The sequence below is a fragment of the Micropterus salmoides genome, unplaced genomic scaffold (assembly GCF_014851395.1).
Source record: "Micropterus salmoides isolate LMB-PRFRI ecotype aquatic unplaced genomic scaffold, ASM1485139v1 Ms_hic_scaffold_8, whole genome shotgun sequence".
NCBI lineage: Eukaryota > Metazoa > Chordata > Actinopteri > Centrarchiformes > Centrarchidae > Micropterus > Micropterus salmoides.
The window spans coordinates 18,275,709-18,295,920 of record NW_024044570.1 but is presented as its reverse complement, the minus strand read 5'-3'; the positions used below and the strand labels follow the sequence as shown (position 1 = coordinate 18,295,920).

Genomic DNA, 20,212 nt, shown 5'->3' with positions numbered 1-20,212 from the left:
CTAATGTGCTTTCTTTGTGATACTATCCACACACAAAAATTCCCAAAAGCAGAGCACAAATAATAACAACATAATATACTAAAGCTCCCAATAGATATACAGTTTATTGTATGTAGAGGAGCATAAATACATGTCTTTGATTGCACATCATAATACAGCCAATATGAAGACGCTGTGAATGTACAAGAACACTTATTTCTCAATCTTCTGTTGAGTTTAACTTCAAATACACCTCTACACAAAGAGACCGTTTCTGGCAGTTAGATGCTTTGAGCACTAGTACCTACATTTAATAGAGTAAAAAGAAGCAGGGCATGTTACAACGGGGTGACTATTCACTGGGCAAGAGCAGCCATTATAACTGAATAAAGACTACCAGGTGATAAACTGTGTACCATTACAACCCAAAGCAACAGTGCAAGAACAAAAAGGAATGTTGACTTCAACAGAATAAAGTACATCAACTCCATGTGTACTCAAACGCAATGCAATGTTAAATGAATTCTTAATTGTATTCACAAAAACTGGCAAAACAGGCATGTCAGGGACAAAATAGCATTAGTTCAGCCACTCTCCTCTTTTCTGAGGAGGCTGTTATATCACATGATCTTTAGCACATGTATCACATGATCTTTACCGCTGATAATCAGTTTGCCTCAAGCAGAGCAGAGCGGGTCATGTCCCTGATTACTCTATTGTTCCTCTGTAACACCAAAAGAGAGACATTTCACTTTAACCTGGACAGACTGTGTGTATCTGCAGCAGTAACAAAACCAAGTAGTGTTAATGGTACGCCAATTCATTGACACTTCAGCAGTACAACTGAATGCTAATAAAGTAAGTCACACAATTTGCACAAAGCATTTACAGTTTCAGCACAAATACAAAAGCTTTTGTCCGATGCTTGCTCACTGTTACATTAAGTAAAACTTAAGTAAAAAAGCCCTACTTCAAAACACACACAAACACACAGAAAACAGATTAGGCAAAAGAATATTCAATCAACCACGACTGACTAAATGTACATACATTTCCTTACATTTAAATATGAAGCAGCCTAAGGTAAGTAGACAGCTATTTACTTAAGCTGACAACTGGTGCTCAGAGAACCATCACATCTTTTCTTTAATGACACTAACCCAATTTGGGACCATTTACTGTGTGCATGACAGTGAAGTCAGACCTGTCGTCTGCTACTTCCACTGGAGTCTCATTTGACCCACTGATAAGATGCGCCATGGGCTGTTCTGCCACTGCCTCTGACCTGAAGCACACCACTCCGGAATCTACTGACCTACTTCTTGAGTCTGCTTACGCATCACTAGCCCGTGTCCGTTTAGACCACATGTACAGTAAACTCTTGGTAGGTACTGCATCAGCCCCCACTGCCAGCTTTGTGAGGGTTATGTTAAAAATGGTACCATGTCACCGATTGCTTCATATTATGCTCAATTATAATAAATGATGTGATGTCCTGCATACATGTCTTCTCAGCTGATCTGATCACAAAACGAAAGAAGAAATTACAATTAACTGCTTTCTACATTCAGTCAAAAAGCATTTATATTGTATATTGTATTCTGCAAGTTAAAAACAGTCAAATAAAGTATATAGTACATTAAACCGCTACACTTACAGGATCAACAATTGAGTGACTTGTGGATGTACTGACACAGTCAATTTAATTTGATGCCACAACAATCTTTAATTACAAGTGAGATCACCCTGACTTCCAATCTGAAAGTACATCGGGAATGTGGTCAAGTGTTTGCTCATGGAAAACAGTCCATCTGCATTACAGCTCTCACATATCGACTGTCTGCCACATCATCTGTATACAGAAAATTATGAATTCACAATGATGTACTAACTGGGCAGGCTTATACATCTACCTCTTGTTTTATGAAAACGGGATATGGAGGCGAGCCAGGCCCTAAAGAGGCTGTGATCACAGAGACCACAGCGAGAAAATACATAGGAGCAAGCTATTCCACTGGTGAACACGAAACACAAAGGCTAGGTCACAGCGACAGCATGGGGTGTATTTTTGTTTCCACCTCCTACACACTCACGTATTAAATATGGTTCAACAATCACACTCTCCAATGACTCTCAAAACCCTTGGTTCCCACCCTCCAACTGTACATTTCCTGGGGAATTCCGACCAGGAATGTAGTCATGATGACGGAGCAACTGCAACAGCTGAGAGGAAAATCACTTTCTAATGAACAGGACGGAAATACAGTTGAGGCTTTGTCTTTGCCTGTTCTCAACACTTTGTGGATCAAAATACTTACTTGGGAATGCATGACCTTGTTATCTTTATTTATGGATCAGATTGAGGGCTGTGTATTTCTTTCTGGGTTGCAGAATTTGAATGAACCCTGACTAAAAGCAGTTCATTTCAAGACCATGTTTGAGACTTGTGATTTCCAGAAAATTAGGTGCAGAGATCAAAGTGTAAACTAAAGTTGTTGTAGTAGAGACAACGTTAATAGCTTCCCATAATACAAAATCACTGTGATAATGGCCTCTTCAATAGCTGACAATGAGTTGGGAAAAGGCACCATTTAAATAGTGCTTGATTTTAATTACCACTGCAAAGGGAAATTGCAGTATCTAATATTTCAAAAGCAGGAGGAAATGTAGAATGTTGAAGAAATCTACGAATGTGAGCTACCTTTTTATGTTTTAAAACCTTTCTGAATTTTTTTGGCACAAGCTTGCAAACTGGCAAGCACTGCTTTCATGACCTTGGGTCTTGTGAATAGCATCTAGTGTTTTGTTTGATGGAACAGTAAGCCTTTATCAGTTGCCGCTGGCAGATGCATGCTGCATATGAGCTTGTGACATTGGTGGTGCTGTGATCTAATTATATCTGTGTACTGGGTTGTGGGAAAGTGTACAGTACGTTGTGTAGAGGCTCAGACTGGGAAGGACTCCACCTCTGTATTAAACATGGGCAAGCAAAGGACTCATATTGTGAACCAATAGGTGCAGTGTATCGCTGCTGAGATTTAGCCTACATAGCTTCAGTATTTCCCCAAAATGAGATATCTGAATGCACAACACTATTTGCACTTGAAAACATCGTGTCCATCCACACAAAAACAAACACATATATGCTCATAATGAGTAAATCTGTTATGGCTTGTCTAAACTTAAATACATTAATCCTACAGACAATCCAACTGAATTCCATTAAAAGGAAAGGGAATTTATGATTTACAAACCCCTTCCAGCACTATGTAGTCGGGAGATTATTGTCTTTTGGCACATTTCGCCAATCTGCAATTCAATAAATTTCAACAACAACACACATTACAGATACGGATAAAATGTGTAAATTGTCATCTTTGTAATTAGATGAATGGATCATTGATGAGGTACCGAAAACATAAAATGAACATGTTAGCACTAAGGTCAATCTCCAATATATCTGATAAAAGAAACATTTCATGGATTTAGTATTTTTATTTGAGACTTCTATCCCATCACACATGAAGCAGACTTCAGCGCCAAAGCAAAATTGATGATGCTTGACACCTCCAACTGTCAACATCCAACCTATTTTCTTTTGAGACACAATATTTTACACAGAGCATGTCAAACCAGGATGCAACCATCTAACATTAATTAGTCCTTTATATACATGTACATCAAGGTAAGACCAAGAGATCCTATGAAGACATTTTTTCTAATTCATTAAGCAACATGCAATAATGCTGCAGCTACTGAGGAGCCCATATGCCATTTCCTACAGTGTGGTTGGTGGATGCTTTAATCCTACACTACCACCCAGGACTACATTTTTAGTACGAGTACTTCCAGTTGGGATCAAACCCATAGCATCCTCAGTGGTGCATTACTGTATAAAGCCATCCAGAATCACAGCTGTCTGCATCATGCAGAAACAGCTTCACTTTTCTATATACATCACTCATATAAAACATGTCTTCATCATTGGTTTGAAACCCCACTCATGGCATGAGTATCCTTGAGTTGACCCTTAATATCCAAGATGTCTCTCATAGAAAATGCACAGCTGCTCTATAATGTAGAAGGGTGGGGAGAAAACAGTTGGTCATAGCAACCCAAAGCTTCTTCGGTAAATGAGAATGTCAAAAGAGGCTGACGTGTAGCTAATGTGGTTTGGCACAGGGAGTCAGCCCAGTACACATTTGTTCCACAAATGAATGTACTGTATGTAAAACATGAAAAGATATATAGGGGTTTATTGTGTGGCTCCTTTACCCCATAGTTACTGTGTTGGAGAAACATTAAATGCCCCGGTATCTGCCTGAAACAACCACATGTCACAGCTCATAGACACACATCTGTATGAGGCAGCAGGGCAGCCTAGTGGTTAAGGAGACATGTCCATTAATCAGGGAATGCACATCCTCCCTTCTGGTTGGAGAAAGTAACAGAAGTACAGCCAGGTGAGCATGCATCCCTTCTTTTTAACTTAGGTTAAAAAGGTTAAAAAGAAGGGATTTTCCTACTGGAATCCATGAAATAGTAGATTTCTGTCACTGGAGCAAAGGATTACTGGGCTGTTCAGCTTCAGCAGTCTTCACAAACTTAAAGCAACTGACCATTATGAACTATCCCCTGCCTATTCTGTCAGCCTACTGTAAATCATCAGTGGTTACATCCCCTGCATGCGCGCCACAGCCTCACGTCGTCAATGTAGCTTTGATGTTGAGCCGATCCAGATAACATTCAGGTCAAGTCCAAGTTACAGTTCGGCACATTTCTTCGCAGAGCAGCGAGGATGCTGGAGCTGGGTAGCATTAGTTGCATATTTAGCTTCGTCTACTTCTAAGCACGAAATTCGGCGAACCTAAATATTTACCGTGCGCCAACAACCCTAAACAAGTAGGTCAATGAAATATTCATCTTATCACCTCTTATCTGTCAATGTCAAAAGCAGTCAGTCACATTTTAGACGAATATATCGACCTGACAGGCTTCTAACAACGCACCAGATGAAGCAAATCGACTGATGTTCAATCCAGAATAAGAGCAAGGAGATGGTAAAGTGGGACACATCACACTGATCATGTGAAAAGGTCGTCTGCAGGCTGTTAATATGAAATGTTTTCAGCGCTTCTGCTGAGCCAACATCGAGCGGTCTGCCTCCCTGTAGTGAGCCCTTTTTTGGGAGGAGGAACGGCACCTTGAACAACAGCGCCAGGGTTTAAAACACACAGGAAAGCAGTTTATAATGAAAAAAATGAAGGCGAAATCCTACCTGATGTCTGTCACCCTTTAATGCATGCGACCTGGCTTGGACGTAGGCTAGGCGACACACACAGCAAGCGGGTCAGCTCAGCCTGCCTCCTCCACGGAATCAAGCCCCTCCCCGTTTAGCGTACAGTGGAGAGAGATGGAAAAAAGAAAAACGACCGCATATCTATGCGCTGAAAAATGGAAGCAGCGTCACAATCACCCATGGTTTCTGATAATCTAAGATGTAATCAGATCGAGATGGATTTGACTCAAGAGTAGGTTATTGATTGCGATGAGCAAATCCTGCGCGATAAAAATAGACCTTAAAATCATGTAGGTGCATGCATAAAGATGAAGGCACGGAAGACTTGAAAGAGTTCTCTCTTATTTTGAAAATGCTTTGGATTTGTGCTGTGAAGTACACCTGCCAAATGCTTGTCAGCACACCGACCGTCAGTGCAGGACGGTCCTTATTGCTGCGCTCCATCCCACTTTGACACAATTGATGGCACATGGGAGATGATGTTTTAACTGGGATGCTGTCAACCGCAAATAAATATTACACAGAACCATGCAGCACATTTTAAACTAATGGCATCATCAATATTTTTTTTAAACAATGCCTAGCTGGTATGGACGAATTCATAAATAGGCCTTTACTTAACGAGATACTTTTGGTTGGATTAACAGTTATGAAAATCGTTGTAATAATTACAGATAAGTAAATGTATAAGACTAACCTCCCCCTCGCAGTTCATCATCTCAGTGGTTATCCTGTTGTTTTTTTAAACTTGAGCATATACTGCCCCCTAATGCCAATGTTCAGATAGATTGAAGAAGAAGAAGAAGAAGAAGAAGAAAAAGAAGAAGAAGAAGAAGAAGAAGAAGACATAGGCCTACTTTATTAATCCCGCCAGGGGATTTTTTCACTCTGTTGTTAATTTGCATCATACACCACACATCACACACCAGTCTGAAATACACACATATGCACATGCACAAACATATGGAGGGACAGCCGAGCAATTGAATGTAAGGTCTTTATCTGCTACATATTAATACACATTATGGCCTACATTTTTCATGTTAAAATATTATGAGATAATTGATCATCTGTCTCCCTGGTCTGCATGGATATTGATGAGCTAAAACTGTATTACAGGTATCATGCACAAACACATAGCAGACTCCCACACAGACCCACATTAAGCATGTTCTCATCAACTTCAGTTGTGTAATATTTTCTAGCATCTTTTATAATTGACCTCAAATTTATTAGATTCTTACACTTGGTTTGAAAGGTACAAGATGTTTGAGAGGTAAGCTTGAATTACTGATGTGACTTTTGGATTTGGAACATTTTGGAAAACATTTCTGAGAAGTTCCCTCATTTAGGACACTTTCCTGGTATATTGTTAGCACTGACATCATTCTGTCCTTTAGTGCCTGGTAACACACGATAGCCAAGTTACTCCACTTGATCCTTGGCCAGTACAGAGTGTAGCTTTTATAAACAAAATCTTTCCCATACCACTTTTCAATGGAGAGCTAAGGAAAGTCAAGGGACAAAAGTAAAGGGCCCGTCCTTTTCATGTTTGTCTTAATTGGAAGTTTGTCTTAATTGTTTTGCCTTTTGGGAAGAAGAATATCAATTTAAATGTTTGTTTTGTGTATGGTTAATATCTTTTTAGTAGTTTGAATGTCAATTCAAATGTTTGTTTTGTTTATGGTTAAGATCATTTTAGTTGTTTGATTTTGTTTTTTTTCTATGTTTTACTTGTTTTCAGTCTGATGATTTCAATTTTGGAGCAATTAGTTTGTGTGTAAACCAAACCTTTCAGGAACTGTTCATTAATTATTTATGGGATACAAGAGTCAATTGCATTTCCATTCAGTGTTGTTTTTCCCAGCTATCCAAAGGTGCACTTTATGGTTTCTTCTATGGATCCGCATTGACTTAAATTCAAACCTGATATCTTTTTAGTTTAGTTTGGAATTAAATTTTGTTTCCTTTTTATTATCTACCAGAAATCTCCCTCTTTGTCAGTGTTTTGGTTCATTTTTTTAAAGAGAGAAAAAGGAAGTTTAATAAAATCTTAAGTAAAGAGGTAAAATATAATATAAAAAGTATAGTTTACATTTTGTATTATCTTGTCATTTCCAAGTGCCTTTATCATTTTAAGTGTTCTTCTTCTTAACATACATACACACAAAATGAATAGAACTAAAAAAAATTTTGTGATGATATACAGTAAGTTATGTCACAGTATAGACCCAACACAAATTCAGCTTCCTGTCATGCTGGTGATCGTTCATAATGCAGCTGCTTTGTGTCCCACCACAAGAGGGTAGCACTGACATGACAATCTTTCAATAAAGGTTGCAGACCTAAGGCGCAATCTTTATTGTCTATAAATCATATCAATGTTCTCATTGTACTTTCCAACACTGATGTTGACTTTTCAGAAACCACATTATGATCTGCCACCACACACACACACACACACACACACACACACACACACACACACACACACACACACACACACACACACATATATTATACATGTACATATATGTAATGACTGAAACATGTGTATGTATTTCTTTAAAATATTATTGTGATCAGTGTCGATGAAGTACTAAGTACTAACATATGCATAAATATATAAAATACATAAAATATACTAATGCCAGATAGTTCAGAGAAAAGTTATTAACCATTATTTTCACTAAACACATTTAAAACTGACTGACCCATAGGTCTCCTAAACTCAGTAAAGCTAGGCTAGCTTTATCCCTTGAACTTTTGCCACTAAAAGATACACTGAGTATTATCTTATCAGATCACCTCGTTTCCGTTCACAGAACAAGGTCATATACACCATCTAATTAAAAAAAAAATGGAAAAACAAACATGTGAATTAAAAGCCTGCCATTTGCTTAAAAGTAGTTGTTCACTCAAAGTAGTAAGCTAATCTTGCTAAACAGAACAATGGGCTACTACAGGGGCAACTGAGCCCTGTTGTGATTAGGATATTTCCATGGGAACCAAATTGCCAGGGAGAGAGGGAGGATCCTGTTCGAGCAGCACAGGGGGTGTGTGTTAGATTCACTGGTTTGCTGCTTCATTTAAACTGTCTTCATCTCTTTAACAGTCATAGATGTGCTGGTCTTGACAAGACATAACTTCCATCTTCTGTCAAGAGAGCTTTGTGGATTTCTCACAACAGCCTGAACTTTTAGCTGGAGCTATCAGCCCATCCTGTTCAGGACAACCTTGTGGACATATCGTCAGAATATAAGGTAGTAATAATGTCCTACAAAGTTAACATTTGATACAGTTGATATTCTATATTCTAAGATTTTCTTTTATAGACTTTTTTTTTGTCTGTGTTTAATTTCAGAATACAACGCAGCAACTTAAAAGCAGATTTCTACCAGAGGACCCATGTGGGTGGTGGAGAAGATGCGTGGGTCAGTAGAGAGATCTAACCTGCCTATCCCATCAGCAAAAATCAGCTTTAAGATTGGCGACATCATGTTTGGAGAAAAAGGTGACAAACCCAAAATGATTTCCCTCTGCCCTAATGTCATCACCCCTGACAACATCCCAGAGTTCTGCATCCCCCCAACAATCCCATCCCTGCTGGAGATGAAGAATTCGGAGCAGAGTCGAGCTACTCGCATTATCAAGGTGTCTCCCTGTGAGAGGGCTAGCCCTGAAATAGAGGTGACATGCCATGAGTCCATGTCCATCAACCCTCACATTATCCAGGTGGAGAGTGTGGATGAGAGCTCCTACGATGGCTGCAGTGATGAGGAGACCACCAATGCAGATCCCCAGAGCCAGGCTGCCTTGTCCCTTCCACACCTGGCCAAAGCTCAGACCTGCTATGGCTTTTGCACCTTACTGGAGAGCCCCCACACCAGGAGGAAGGAGTCGCTCTTCCACTCTGATCCTGGCTCCTCTCCCCTGCTGCTGCCAAGGAATCGATCTAGCACGTGCTCTAAAGTCTCCCCTTCCACCACGCTCCTCCTCTCCTTCCCCATTCAGTTTCAATACCCTAACCTCCAGGCTTTCTCCAAGAGGATACACCCTGAACTGGCAGGCTACTCTGGACAGCGAAACAACTTCCTCTACTGAATCCTCTCCTTTCAGCTCGCCACTGCTGACCAGGTGCCCTGCCAAGTCTTCCCTCTTCAAAGCACTGAGCCATGAACTGCTGTTGTCAAGGAACATGAGGAAGGCAATGCTGTCCAGAAACAATTCCCTGTCCACAGATGAAGGTAGCTCCACAGACAATAGCCCCAGTGTCATGAGGAGGGCATCAGAGGGGTTAGTTGAGGGCCTACCCAGCACCTACAGCCTGGCACCGCCCACCATCTTCCCCATGGACTTGACTCTTCACAGAGAAAGGGTGATGAAGGAAAGAATGGTACCCATAGGAAAAGATGGCAGCTTGAGACTCTCAGCAGAGTACTGCCCAGATAACCAAAGACTACGGGTTCGACTGATCAGTGCCGAGGGACTCTATCCTCTCTCTGTAGATTCGAAGATTATCAACTGCAGCGTTAGCCTCTCTCTGGTTCCTGGAAAAATCCAGAAGCAACGCAGCACAGTCATCAGAAAGAGCCGTAATCCAATATTCAATGAGGATTTCTTCTTTGATAGTATGTCAGAGGACGACCTCAGCCAGCGGTCCCTTCGCTTTAAAGTAGTGAACAAAATGTCCACCCTGAAAAGAGACTATCTCCTCGGTGACTGTGATTTGCCTCTTTCTAGCATTGTGACATTATAAACCCAAGTACTTCCTTAACTGTTTATTTATTTATGAATTATTTATTTTCATTTTTGTATTTTGAAATTAGATTTTATAACGATTAAATTATGGAAAACACTGAGGTTGTTTGTCTTTAATACATTTAAATATGACTAAGTTTCATTGTAATATCATAGATTTTGTCTGTGTAAATTAATAGGAACAGTTCACCCAGTTTTTATAAATGTAGGCATTTTTAGAATGCAATGCTCAGTTAATTTGAGAAAAACAAATGCACCACCAAAAAAAAGTTAATCTTCGCTTTATAATTCCTTAAAAACAAACTAAATACAACTAAATGTTAATCTAATGATTTGCAGCCTTTTCATTCCTTGGTGTTTTGTGGTTGCAGCATCAGCTGGCATGAGATAACCGGCGTCTCGTATTTCTCCTGAGCCTGTTGTTTTCTTCCTGACCTTTCCAATGATTAAAAATATCACTAGAAACCAGAAACCTTAAAGGGTATGAGTATGCATAATTGTAATCAGTGCACAAAAGAAGCTCTATCTGCTTTCGGTCACACTGTGAAATTACTTATTGTTATATTTCATGACAATTTCAAAGCATTAACAACTGAAGCTGTTCTACAACTTTCTACAAGTTGAATAGCATGAATTTTTCATCAGATATTTCCTAAACCAGACAATGTTGTAAATGATACTTATCAGTAAAACCTGTAAATACTTTTCTTATGAGATAGATCCTTTAATAAAGAGTATTTCTCTTTTGATAGTCACGCACTGAGGTGACAAGGCTACTATTTATTTATTTTTTTACAAAACACTTAAACTCGGCATGACAATAAAAATATAATCTCTCTATGTAATATACGTATATACATATACATGTTTACCCAACTGAACAGAGCAGCAGCTCTTAATCTAGACTCCAGGCAAGTATATCCTGCTGCTTTCAGCAATAAAGATCAGGCTTAAAAGCACCAGCTGCCACTGTAGCTCCTAGTTAAAGATTAATAGGTTTCTCAGGGCTCAGAAAAGCTCTGATAGGGGACTGACAACTGCTGGTTATACAGTATATGACAAAGCAACATACAGTATTGTGAAGAGATGAAGCATTCCATTCACAACGAAATATACAGTAGCTATTGCAGCCGAAGCTATAATTGTAATAAACTGCTGAGAGATTTGTTTTAAAAGCTCAATGGCTGTAATGACCCATGCTTTATAATGCAAATATTTTACTAGATTTTACAGTTTGGATTGTGCCACTGAGAAAAGCCTTTGGGAAAATATAGCTCACGATCCACTTTCAGTTTGAATTACAGATTCAGCGCAGTCACAAAGACCTGCAATCCCCTCACAATTGTTTTGATGGAAATAAGGGTTTTGTGTTTCTACAATTTGTGGCCTAATACGCAGGCTTTTGTGTTGCTGTAATACATAGGAGTATCTCATTTCTGACAAAGAAATCTATAAATATCCTACACAGACACGCTACATTTTTCAACAATACCTCTGTGCACAGAATGTGTTCCCAGATCCTGTGAGGGGGCTGAAACTGTTGGACACTTTTGTATTGAGTGTTGATTCAGCTGTGGAATACCCTGTAATAAATGATCCTTCCCCTTCTTGGTCAACCACTGATAGGATTCAGAGGGATTTCCACTGATCTATCTTCATTCTAAAAAGCAGAAGCGTTGGTTTTATATTACACAGTGGTTACAGCAGCATTAGGGCCTTGATACAAGCTGGTTCTTCCCATACTAAAATGTAATCTACTAGTGGGCACAGAATAAACGCATCAAATAACAGCTTATTAGCAATTCATATTAGCTTTCAGATCACAAGAAACAGGCACTTGAATCTCATGGAAAACTACTATTTCTGGAAAACAGTACAGCTTCACTAAAATGCCTTTCTCTCCTTAAGCAATAGCTGATTGGTCTGGGTTTGTACAGAATTTGCTGGGTTTTGTAGGCCTACTTACTTACTTACACATTACTGATTTTTCGAAGTGATTTGATATTATCTGTAGGAAACATCTGCTTCCCTAAGAGCTGTGCATCATGAATGTAAATGCACAACAGGGGAAGTGCACTGGCTTAATCTCAAGTGTCTAAAAACAGTTGCCTGGTTACCTTCATTCACCAGGAATGTCTTTGCCTAGCTAATGCACATTTACAGTTTCGAAGTAATGAGCTGGAATTGACATCAACCACATTTAGACATGATTAGGTATACGGATCAGGTGCATATTTTGAATGCAACTCTTCCATTTTGCTCTCTATTTGCTGCAAAACCTATTCAGTGTTCTGTTGTTTCTTGAAATGGAAAGAAAATGTTTTCATATCAAGAAATGCAAGCTATCCCCCTTCCCATATCTCACTTGTCTGTTTTACAGCTTCCAACGTAAACGGCTCCTTTCAAAGCACTTTTCTTATCACTGTTCTTGTTTTACCAGGCATAAACCTGAAAATGCCATTGTAATCGTGTTTGACCAATGTAGTGATCAGCTGGTTCTTTACTCCGCTTTCTTATGTTCTCAGGGTAAGAACTGCTTTGGAATTGTAGTGACGAAGGTTAGTGGACCTCTTTTGTTAATTTTTTTTTCCACCTCCCACTGCAATACTTCAAAATATCCTGTAAAAAGTTCTTCTGATGTCATACGCCTGATGTTGTCAGGACAGTATTATGATGTCTAACATTGACAGAAAAGTATGGAACTTCTTTTGTGAGTTGATAAGGAATGGGTTTGAGCTTATAGACTGCATGTACACAGATGACCAAATTATCTGATTAAAAGAGGTCAAAATATTCCATGATGTCGTGATGCTGTGGGTGACTGTTGTCTCAGAGCCATGACATCACTGTTTATGGCCCACTCTTCAAATTGGCAAACACTGTCCTCAATGTTCAGCTTTGCAGCAGATTGTCAAAGTAATGAGCAGGCTTCATGATATATTGCAGCTGCGTCATTAGTTTGTGTGAGGACACATCATGTAAGATGAAACGAGATCAGACTGACACACACACACGCGTGCGCGCGCACAAACACACATACACACACAAAAGCTGGCAATGTCAGATGATGCTCCAAACTTACTGGAGTCCGCAGTATTTAATTGATGTAAGACATCAAAAAATATAGTAAAAAGAAATGTAATTTGTGACACAGTAGCCTATTTGTTTGAGACTAGAACATTTAATCACTCTTGATTTGACTAAACATATCGAACATTTCCAGTATCATACTGACCATTCAGGTCACTCAGTCTGCCTTTGTGTCATCAGTTACAACATATTTTTAACAAACAAAATCAAATTGATGCAACTGCCGAACATATCTGTATAGACATTCCCAGTTTACGATAAGGCCAAGAACAACTCATGCTGTATCTGCACGTAGAAGACTCATCACTTAGCCTGTGCACCTGCTCTGTGTTACACCACCCACTCTATCACTTCAAGCCCTGTATGGAGCTGAGTCCAAGCGTGACCTCTTCGGTACATAACAACCAAACATACTGCAGATCACATCTGATCAGACTTATATAAACAGAACCAAGGTGTTTGAACCAAGGTATTTTGTCTCACCCAGGTAAGCTATTACTCACAAGCATGGCTGTGTGGTTATTATCTTGACAGTACGTCAGCAAAATGCGGGGGCTAATAATAACTCACCATGAGGCCTTGTGTAACACATCAGTGTGTTCATTTCTCAGTTGCCCCCGGGGATATGTCTGATCATAGTTGTGAACAGGCACATGCTGATGGGATGGTTAAATGCATTAGGACAATTAGGACAGGGCTTTCATAATATTGTCTAAATAGCCATTAGTTAGTCCACAGTCCATAATACCATAATAGCTGGATTTGTTTGATTAATGCTAAATTGAGACCATCTAAACAAATCTTAACACAATCATGGTGATTAAACACACAAGATGTAATTTCTAAAGTTAATTTTATTTATTACTTTAAAAGAAAAATGGTGACAGCAGCACAATGATGAGCATATTTAAACTAAAAATGAACTGTGCATGATCAGGTACTGTACATGGAAGGATGACACACACGTCTTCCGGCCTGTGTTTTTCCTCTTCCAATGGCGCCTTCCACTCCCATGGCAACAAGGCCCAGCTCCAGGGGAAACCATGGAGATCCTGCCTTTCATGTGTGAGATGCTTTTATTTCGACTCATGAGTTGATAGAGGCTGTCCCTGTCTGTTTGATTCAGATGCATCTCAGCTTCTTCATGTGGCTGCTTGCATCCAAAGCCAGCTGTCAATAGATCCTTCCTGTGAATCTAAAATGAAGTGGGGGGCAAAGTATGGGTTAAGTGTTGTGAATACTCCACGCCGTTCTGAGACAAACATGCATATACATATAATTATGTATAACTACTTTGCCTAGGTAGATTGAACACATTTCAAATAAAATGTATTCATTGATACACACAAAGAGTTCTAAGACAAATCCACCGATCACACTGTCAAGACTCAAATGTAAGCTTATTATATAATTACCAAGACCATTATCTGTTGTATTTTTAAATAACATTACACTTCATTAGAGAGTTTTGATGATTTTTAAAAACAATGGTGTCACATTATTTCAAATAGATGGAATCTCACTTTGGATCAAAGCTCTTTGTATTGTACTGCATGGTCATTAGCCAGTATGTTTTGTCTGCACAGTCCACGCACAGTCTGGTGCCAGGTTCCCTGAGAGGGAGAGGCAATGAGACACATCTAGGTTTGTCTGTGTCATTTTAACTGTCCTACTTACTATGATCCACTTACACTTACAAACCACAGAGGGGCTTCACAGTCCCGATTCCTTCGACTTTGTTTGTCCTTGACTTTGAGATATAAAAGTTGTGGACCGTAGAGCCAATTGCTTATTAGAGGAGAGTCGATTTATGGACTCTATATCATTTGCCAATGTAATTATCACATTTTAATGGAGAAATCCAATGTCATGGTAGCTCCACAAACACCAAATTCATTGAATTGCCATTTGCATGAATGAACCAGGGAGACAGATACAAGTGTAATTTAGAAGAGGCACAGGATCCTCTGCTTGCATTTTGAAGAACCAACAAATTCACTAAAGCTTAATTATGATTTCAAAGCACTGTAGTGTCTTAAAAATCTTCTTCCTCCTTCGCAGATTTGATGTGCAAATTGGATTTCTTTAGCTCATCTTCTATCAGTACCATAACGAGACCCAAACCTCTGTCACTTGTATAGGAAGAGGGAGAAACATCTCTTACTTACAGTACTTAATGTGCAGTACATTTAATTACAATGCCTTAACTAGTATTTCCTCTATCAGATATTCACATCTTGAGTATTGTGTAATGTGAAGCAAACAGACTTGGAACATCAATTCCCACTAGTACATGGACATACTGTATCAACATATAATTCATAAAAGGGCCGTAAATATAACAATGCATCAGGGACTATAGATAACAAATAGTCCACAGCCTCCAGTCACATTATTTAACTGAGGGTAAACATGGAAGCTAGGTGATGGGTCTTTGTTTGGCAATTTGGTTTACTGAGCAACAGACTGATACAGACCAGGGTAAATTTCAGTGTTTCACAACCCATGGCACTGAGGAAAGAGTTTGCCTTAGAAAAGACGACTGAGTTGAACCATGAAACATTCACACTTCAAGCTCTGAGACTGCACTTTCAAGTTAGCATAAGCCAAATTTTCCTTGGTAGTCAATGTCGGAGACCACAGCTACAATAAATCTGATGTGGGAAGAACTAGCTGCTTTTGAAGCAGTGATATTGCATTAATAAATGTCTCCACATTGACTGTAAGAAAGGTGTTGCTTCAGTTGTTGATGTTAAGACTGCACAGACTGCGGTGTCTTGGGGCGGGTTATAAAAATTAAAGCTGAAAGTTTGTGGGTGCAGTTTTTTTCACCACAATCCAAGTTCTGTTTCAATTACCTATCTTTAGACATGGATTCATGTCACAAAGTGTCAAAAAGAACTTGCCCCAAGGGTTAATAAAGAGCCTATTAAAATGATGACACATTTTAACACAAAAATCCTCTGTATTGTGATATGATTATTTTTCAAAACAGGTGTGCGATTTTGGAACATAAATGTGTGCTTCTGCCTACATACAATATCAATATGAATAGTACTTCAAAATGTTATTAAGCATATGTTTTCTCTATGGATAATACTATCTCCATTCTTTGTCAAACAGGTGATAGTATAACATTGTCTACAGACTATGAATGGAGTTTAGCTTTTCATATCTGGAAGAGAAGAACTGCTATCTCAAAAATGATCTTCGGATCGACAAGTGCTGTTAAAATCCATGCTTGTTAATGATAATGCTACACTAACTGCATTTAGCTGACATGACATGTTAGCATTGTGTATCTTTCATAAGAGGCTCTCAAATGTAAGCACAGGTAAAATGTATTGGGTGATTAATTGGATAAAACAGTTAGTGACCTAGGCTGAATATTATAAATGATATTGTTGTCACATTTTAGTACCAGTTAGACCTTAGTAACGTTACTGTACTGGATGGATGTTGTGGTGTTGTCCTGTACTGTTATGTTGCATTATTGTATTATGTGGGTCACGTAAGTTACAGTGACTGAGACCGACTGAGAACATAGGTACCTGAGCATCAGTAAAACGACAAATCTAAATTGAACATGACAACAACGGCAGATCCGTACTAATGTAACTGGCTGCCCCCGCCTTGCATCACTAAAGGCTAGTATAAACAAATATTTCCACTGTTCATGTTTGCTGTTGTTATTTCATTTCTTGCAGGCTAAAATCAACAAGAGATATAATATGGGTCGTGTAAGCTGGTGAAGTGATGTGGCAACTATAGTATTTTGTTAGCAACTGGTTGGCAAGCTAACCTATTTCTGGTGTTACTGAGAAACTTTTGGAGACTATGATGTTAAAGCACGTATCTTTCTTATACTCTTCTCAACGAGCAGCGGGTGCTGCCATGGGCCTCTCCCCTGTTCCAAAGCACTCAGGCGGCCCAGTCCAGGAACTGCATTTCTAGGACCCTTGTTTACTTTGATACTGCCAGCTAGCTGGTTTGCTACCTACCTAGATGTTACTCTTGATAGCCCCCAAAAGACAATTATCCTTACCACAACCATCACCGTGTGTGTGCCTAAACTTAAGTTATTGATTATATGCATGTCCAAAGAAAGCTTTGATCATGAGAGACATCAGAGCGAGAGGAAGAGTCTCCACCTTCCTCACTAACAACCACCAGAATCATGTCAGAATCATCCATTTGTATAAAAAATACAACAAGCTCTAACTGATATCTGCTGGGTCCTGGCTACAAGACAAATGGCACTCATGAGTCTTCCCAGGACAAGCTGAGGCCCCGTGTGCCAGTAGCTTTCTCAGTTCATGTATTGATAATAGAATATTGTCAGCCATAGCCTGTTGCAAAAATTAGGGCAGATAATGATGATGAACACATTAAATTTAGCTTTTTTTAATACCCACAACAACCCTGGAAATGTTCAGACCCTTGGAAATGATTAAGTATTAGTAGAAGACAGCAGTTAAATAAAGTCATCAAAAAGCTTGCACAATGTTTTGGTGGCCTGTAAAAGTTTAGAAATATAGCTCGAGAAGAGGAATTCAACTGAAGAGCCACATATTCAAAACAATTTACATAAGACATATTACATTGGTAGGAATCATTAAACAAAATGGCAACTGCACCTCCTTTGTTATGCACTCTAGCTTTGCCCATAAAACTGAAGTTGGGAAGGGCAGACTCAGTAAGAACAGCTGCACTGTTATATTGTTCTAACCAAGTTTTGGTTAAAAGATTGTGCTTGATTATCAAATCATTGATTAAAAAATGTTTTTCTCTGTAACAGACTTGACATTTAATGTTGCTGTCTCTGATCATTCATGTGTTTTCCTTGAGAGTGCCATCTCTGCGCACACAAATATTCAAACTGATAATATTATTGAGAAATGCAGGGTGATCCTTCTTTTCTGACATCATCGCCAAAAACAATAATAAAGCATGTGCCTTGTTTGCTTCTGTTGACAGGCTAACAAACCCTCCTGTGTCAGTGGCCTGTGAATTTTTATCTACCCAGGGCCTGCAAGGAATTTGGCTCTTTCTTCAATGACGAACGTACAGAATATGTATTGTCCTTGTGTCCACAGATAAAATCAATTCAAATTGCATGACACAACTTGATCCTATCAACCACAAAAACCTGGAGGGCATTATACAACATCCTAAATCCTTTCCTGCTGCCTTGATAATCTGCCACAGGGTTTTTCAAAAAGGTTTGCCTCAAATTTTCTACAAATTGTCAACATGTCTTTTTTTATCAGGATTCTTCCCACAGGCCCTGAAAACTACAATCATCAAGCCACTCTAAAAAATAACAATAGAGACAAGTCACTAACGAGCAACTATAGGCCCATATCAAACCTCCTGTTAAACAGTTGAACATCTTCTTGGCACAACTGTTTAGAACAACTGTTTAGATGTCCGCCAGTCAGGATTTTGACCACACTATAGGACTTGTTAGGTCTTTAATGGAAACCATTTAAACACAGACAGTGACAGAATTTCAGTCCTAGTATTATTAATCTCAGTGCTGCATTTGACATGATCGATCACAACATATTAGACTGACTGGAAAACTGGGTGGGACATTCTGGCACAGTAATAAACTGGTTTGAATCCTACTTAAAGGACAGGGACTACTTTGTGTCTATAGGTAATTACACAGCAAGCTGACAAAAATTACCTGTGGAGTTCCCCAAGGCTACATTGTGGGACCTCTTCTCTATAACATCTACATGCTTCCACAAGCTCAGATTATGAAAAACAACTTAATATGTTACCATAATTATGCAGATGACACACTAATTTACATAACTATATCACAAGGGGACTATAATCCCATACAAGACCTGAGTAAATGGATTAAACAAATCAACAACTGAAATTTCTTCAATTAAACAAAGATAAAACTGAAATAATTGTTTGCACTTCGCTTGCACTTGTTTTTGATTTAGGTTTTATTTGTTCTCTAAAGTGTGTTTTTTTAATATACATTCTATGTTTTTTCCCCAGGACTGCCTGTTTTCTTTTCCCTGTAAGTTACATGTACTTACTGTAACTGTACCTGCTCTGCCTAAAGCCTGATTTATACTTCTGCGTTGAGTCTATGCCATTGCCTGACGCACATCTCCCCAATTATGTAACTACATGTTGCACCGATGTAGACTGCAAGAACTGTGATTGGTCGGCTTTGTAGTATCACATTTCCTCCAAGCCCACAGGACGTTCTCTGTGCTTTAAAGTCAATTGTAATAGATGCCACACCAGCAGCTGTCAAACGGTGGATACATTTTTTTTAGCTTTACAACCTCAGCAAAATGACTCGTTTCACCAAACGAATTTGATCCATTCACTCCAATAACATTTGGATAGTGTAGAAGAGCCCACGATTATCATTTTATCCTCAATCAAGTTAGCGGAGGGCTAACCCAATTAATTGGCTTGGCCGGGAAATTCAACACAGTTTAGCATATAACACCAGAGCGACGCAGACACCAATGCACAAGTGCTCATGTGCGTAGCGCATGCATACATGTCAATGTTGGGATTTGAAAATAAGGGATATCCCCCAGTGAAAAATTTGATATATTCCAAATAATACATATATATTCCAACATTAAAAAGTATGATAATTCCATAGAATACTGTTATTTTAATGCTAATATATTACTATATTCATCATAATTTACCACTACTAACCTATAGGCCTAATATTAATTCCAGTTACAACAGTTTCATTTTTGTGGGTTTTCATTTAAAACCTTGTACAAGAAAAATTGTCTACATTGGTCTCTTATTTATTAATATTAAGTACTAACTTGTTTATAATCATAACCAATCATGCAGAACAATTACTGTAGGTTGTAGCCTATACTCATTCATTTACATATCATAGGCCTAAATAACTTTTCTGGTTCGCACCATATCTATTTTTAGGGGCATATGCGAGTGAAATACTGTGAAAAGTAAACTAAAACAATGCTTTTTATCCTGGAACCCTCACACTGCACTTATTCTTGTTTTATTGTCGGGTGCAGGTAACTTCCCGTCACTGTTACGGGTAATGTTCTACAT

The 20,212-nt window shown here is 38.9% G+C and overlaps 2 protein-coding genes across 7 annotated transcripts in view; one reads left to right on the top strand and one right to left on the bottom strand.

Annotated features, from left to right (window-relative positions):
- Positions 1–5,391, bottom strand: part of tln2b (talin 2b) — an 83,623-nt gene extending 78,232 nt beyond the window's left edge. For all 6 annotated transcript variants that reach the window (XM_038706818.1, XM_038706819.1, XM_038706820.1 and 3 more), the window contains exon 1: positions 5,258–5,391. The gene's annotated coding sequence lies outside the window, so the exon portion shown is untranslated. The remainder of the gene's footprint in view (positions 1–5,257) is intronic.
- A 3,268-nt stretch (positions 5,392–8,659) lies between these two features.
- Positions 8,660–10,059, top strand: c2cd4a (C2 calcium dependent domain containing 4A). Its single transcript, XM_038706683.1, is given in 2 exon segments — positions 8,660–9,267; positions 9,269–10,059. Coding segments are annotated over 2 exon segments (1,350 nt in total). The 5' UTR covers positions 8,660–8,686; the 3' UTR covers positions 10,038–10,059.
- Positions 10,060–20,212: the final 10,153 nt, after the last annotated feature.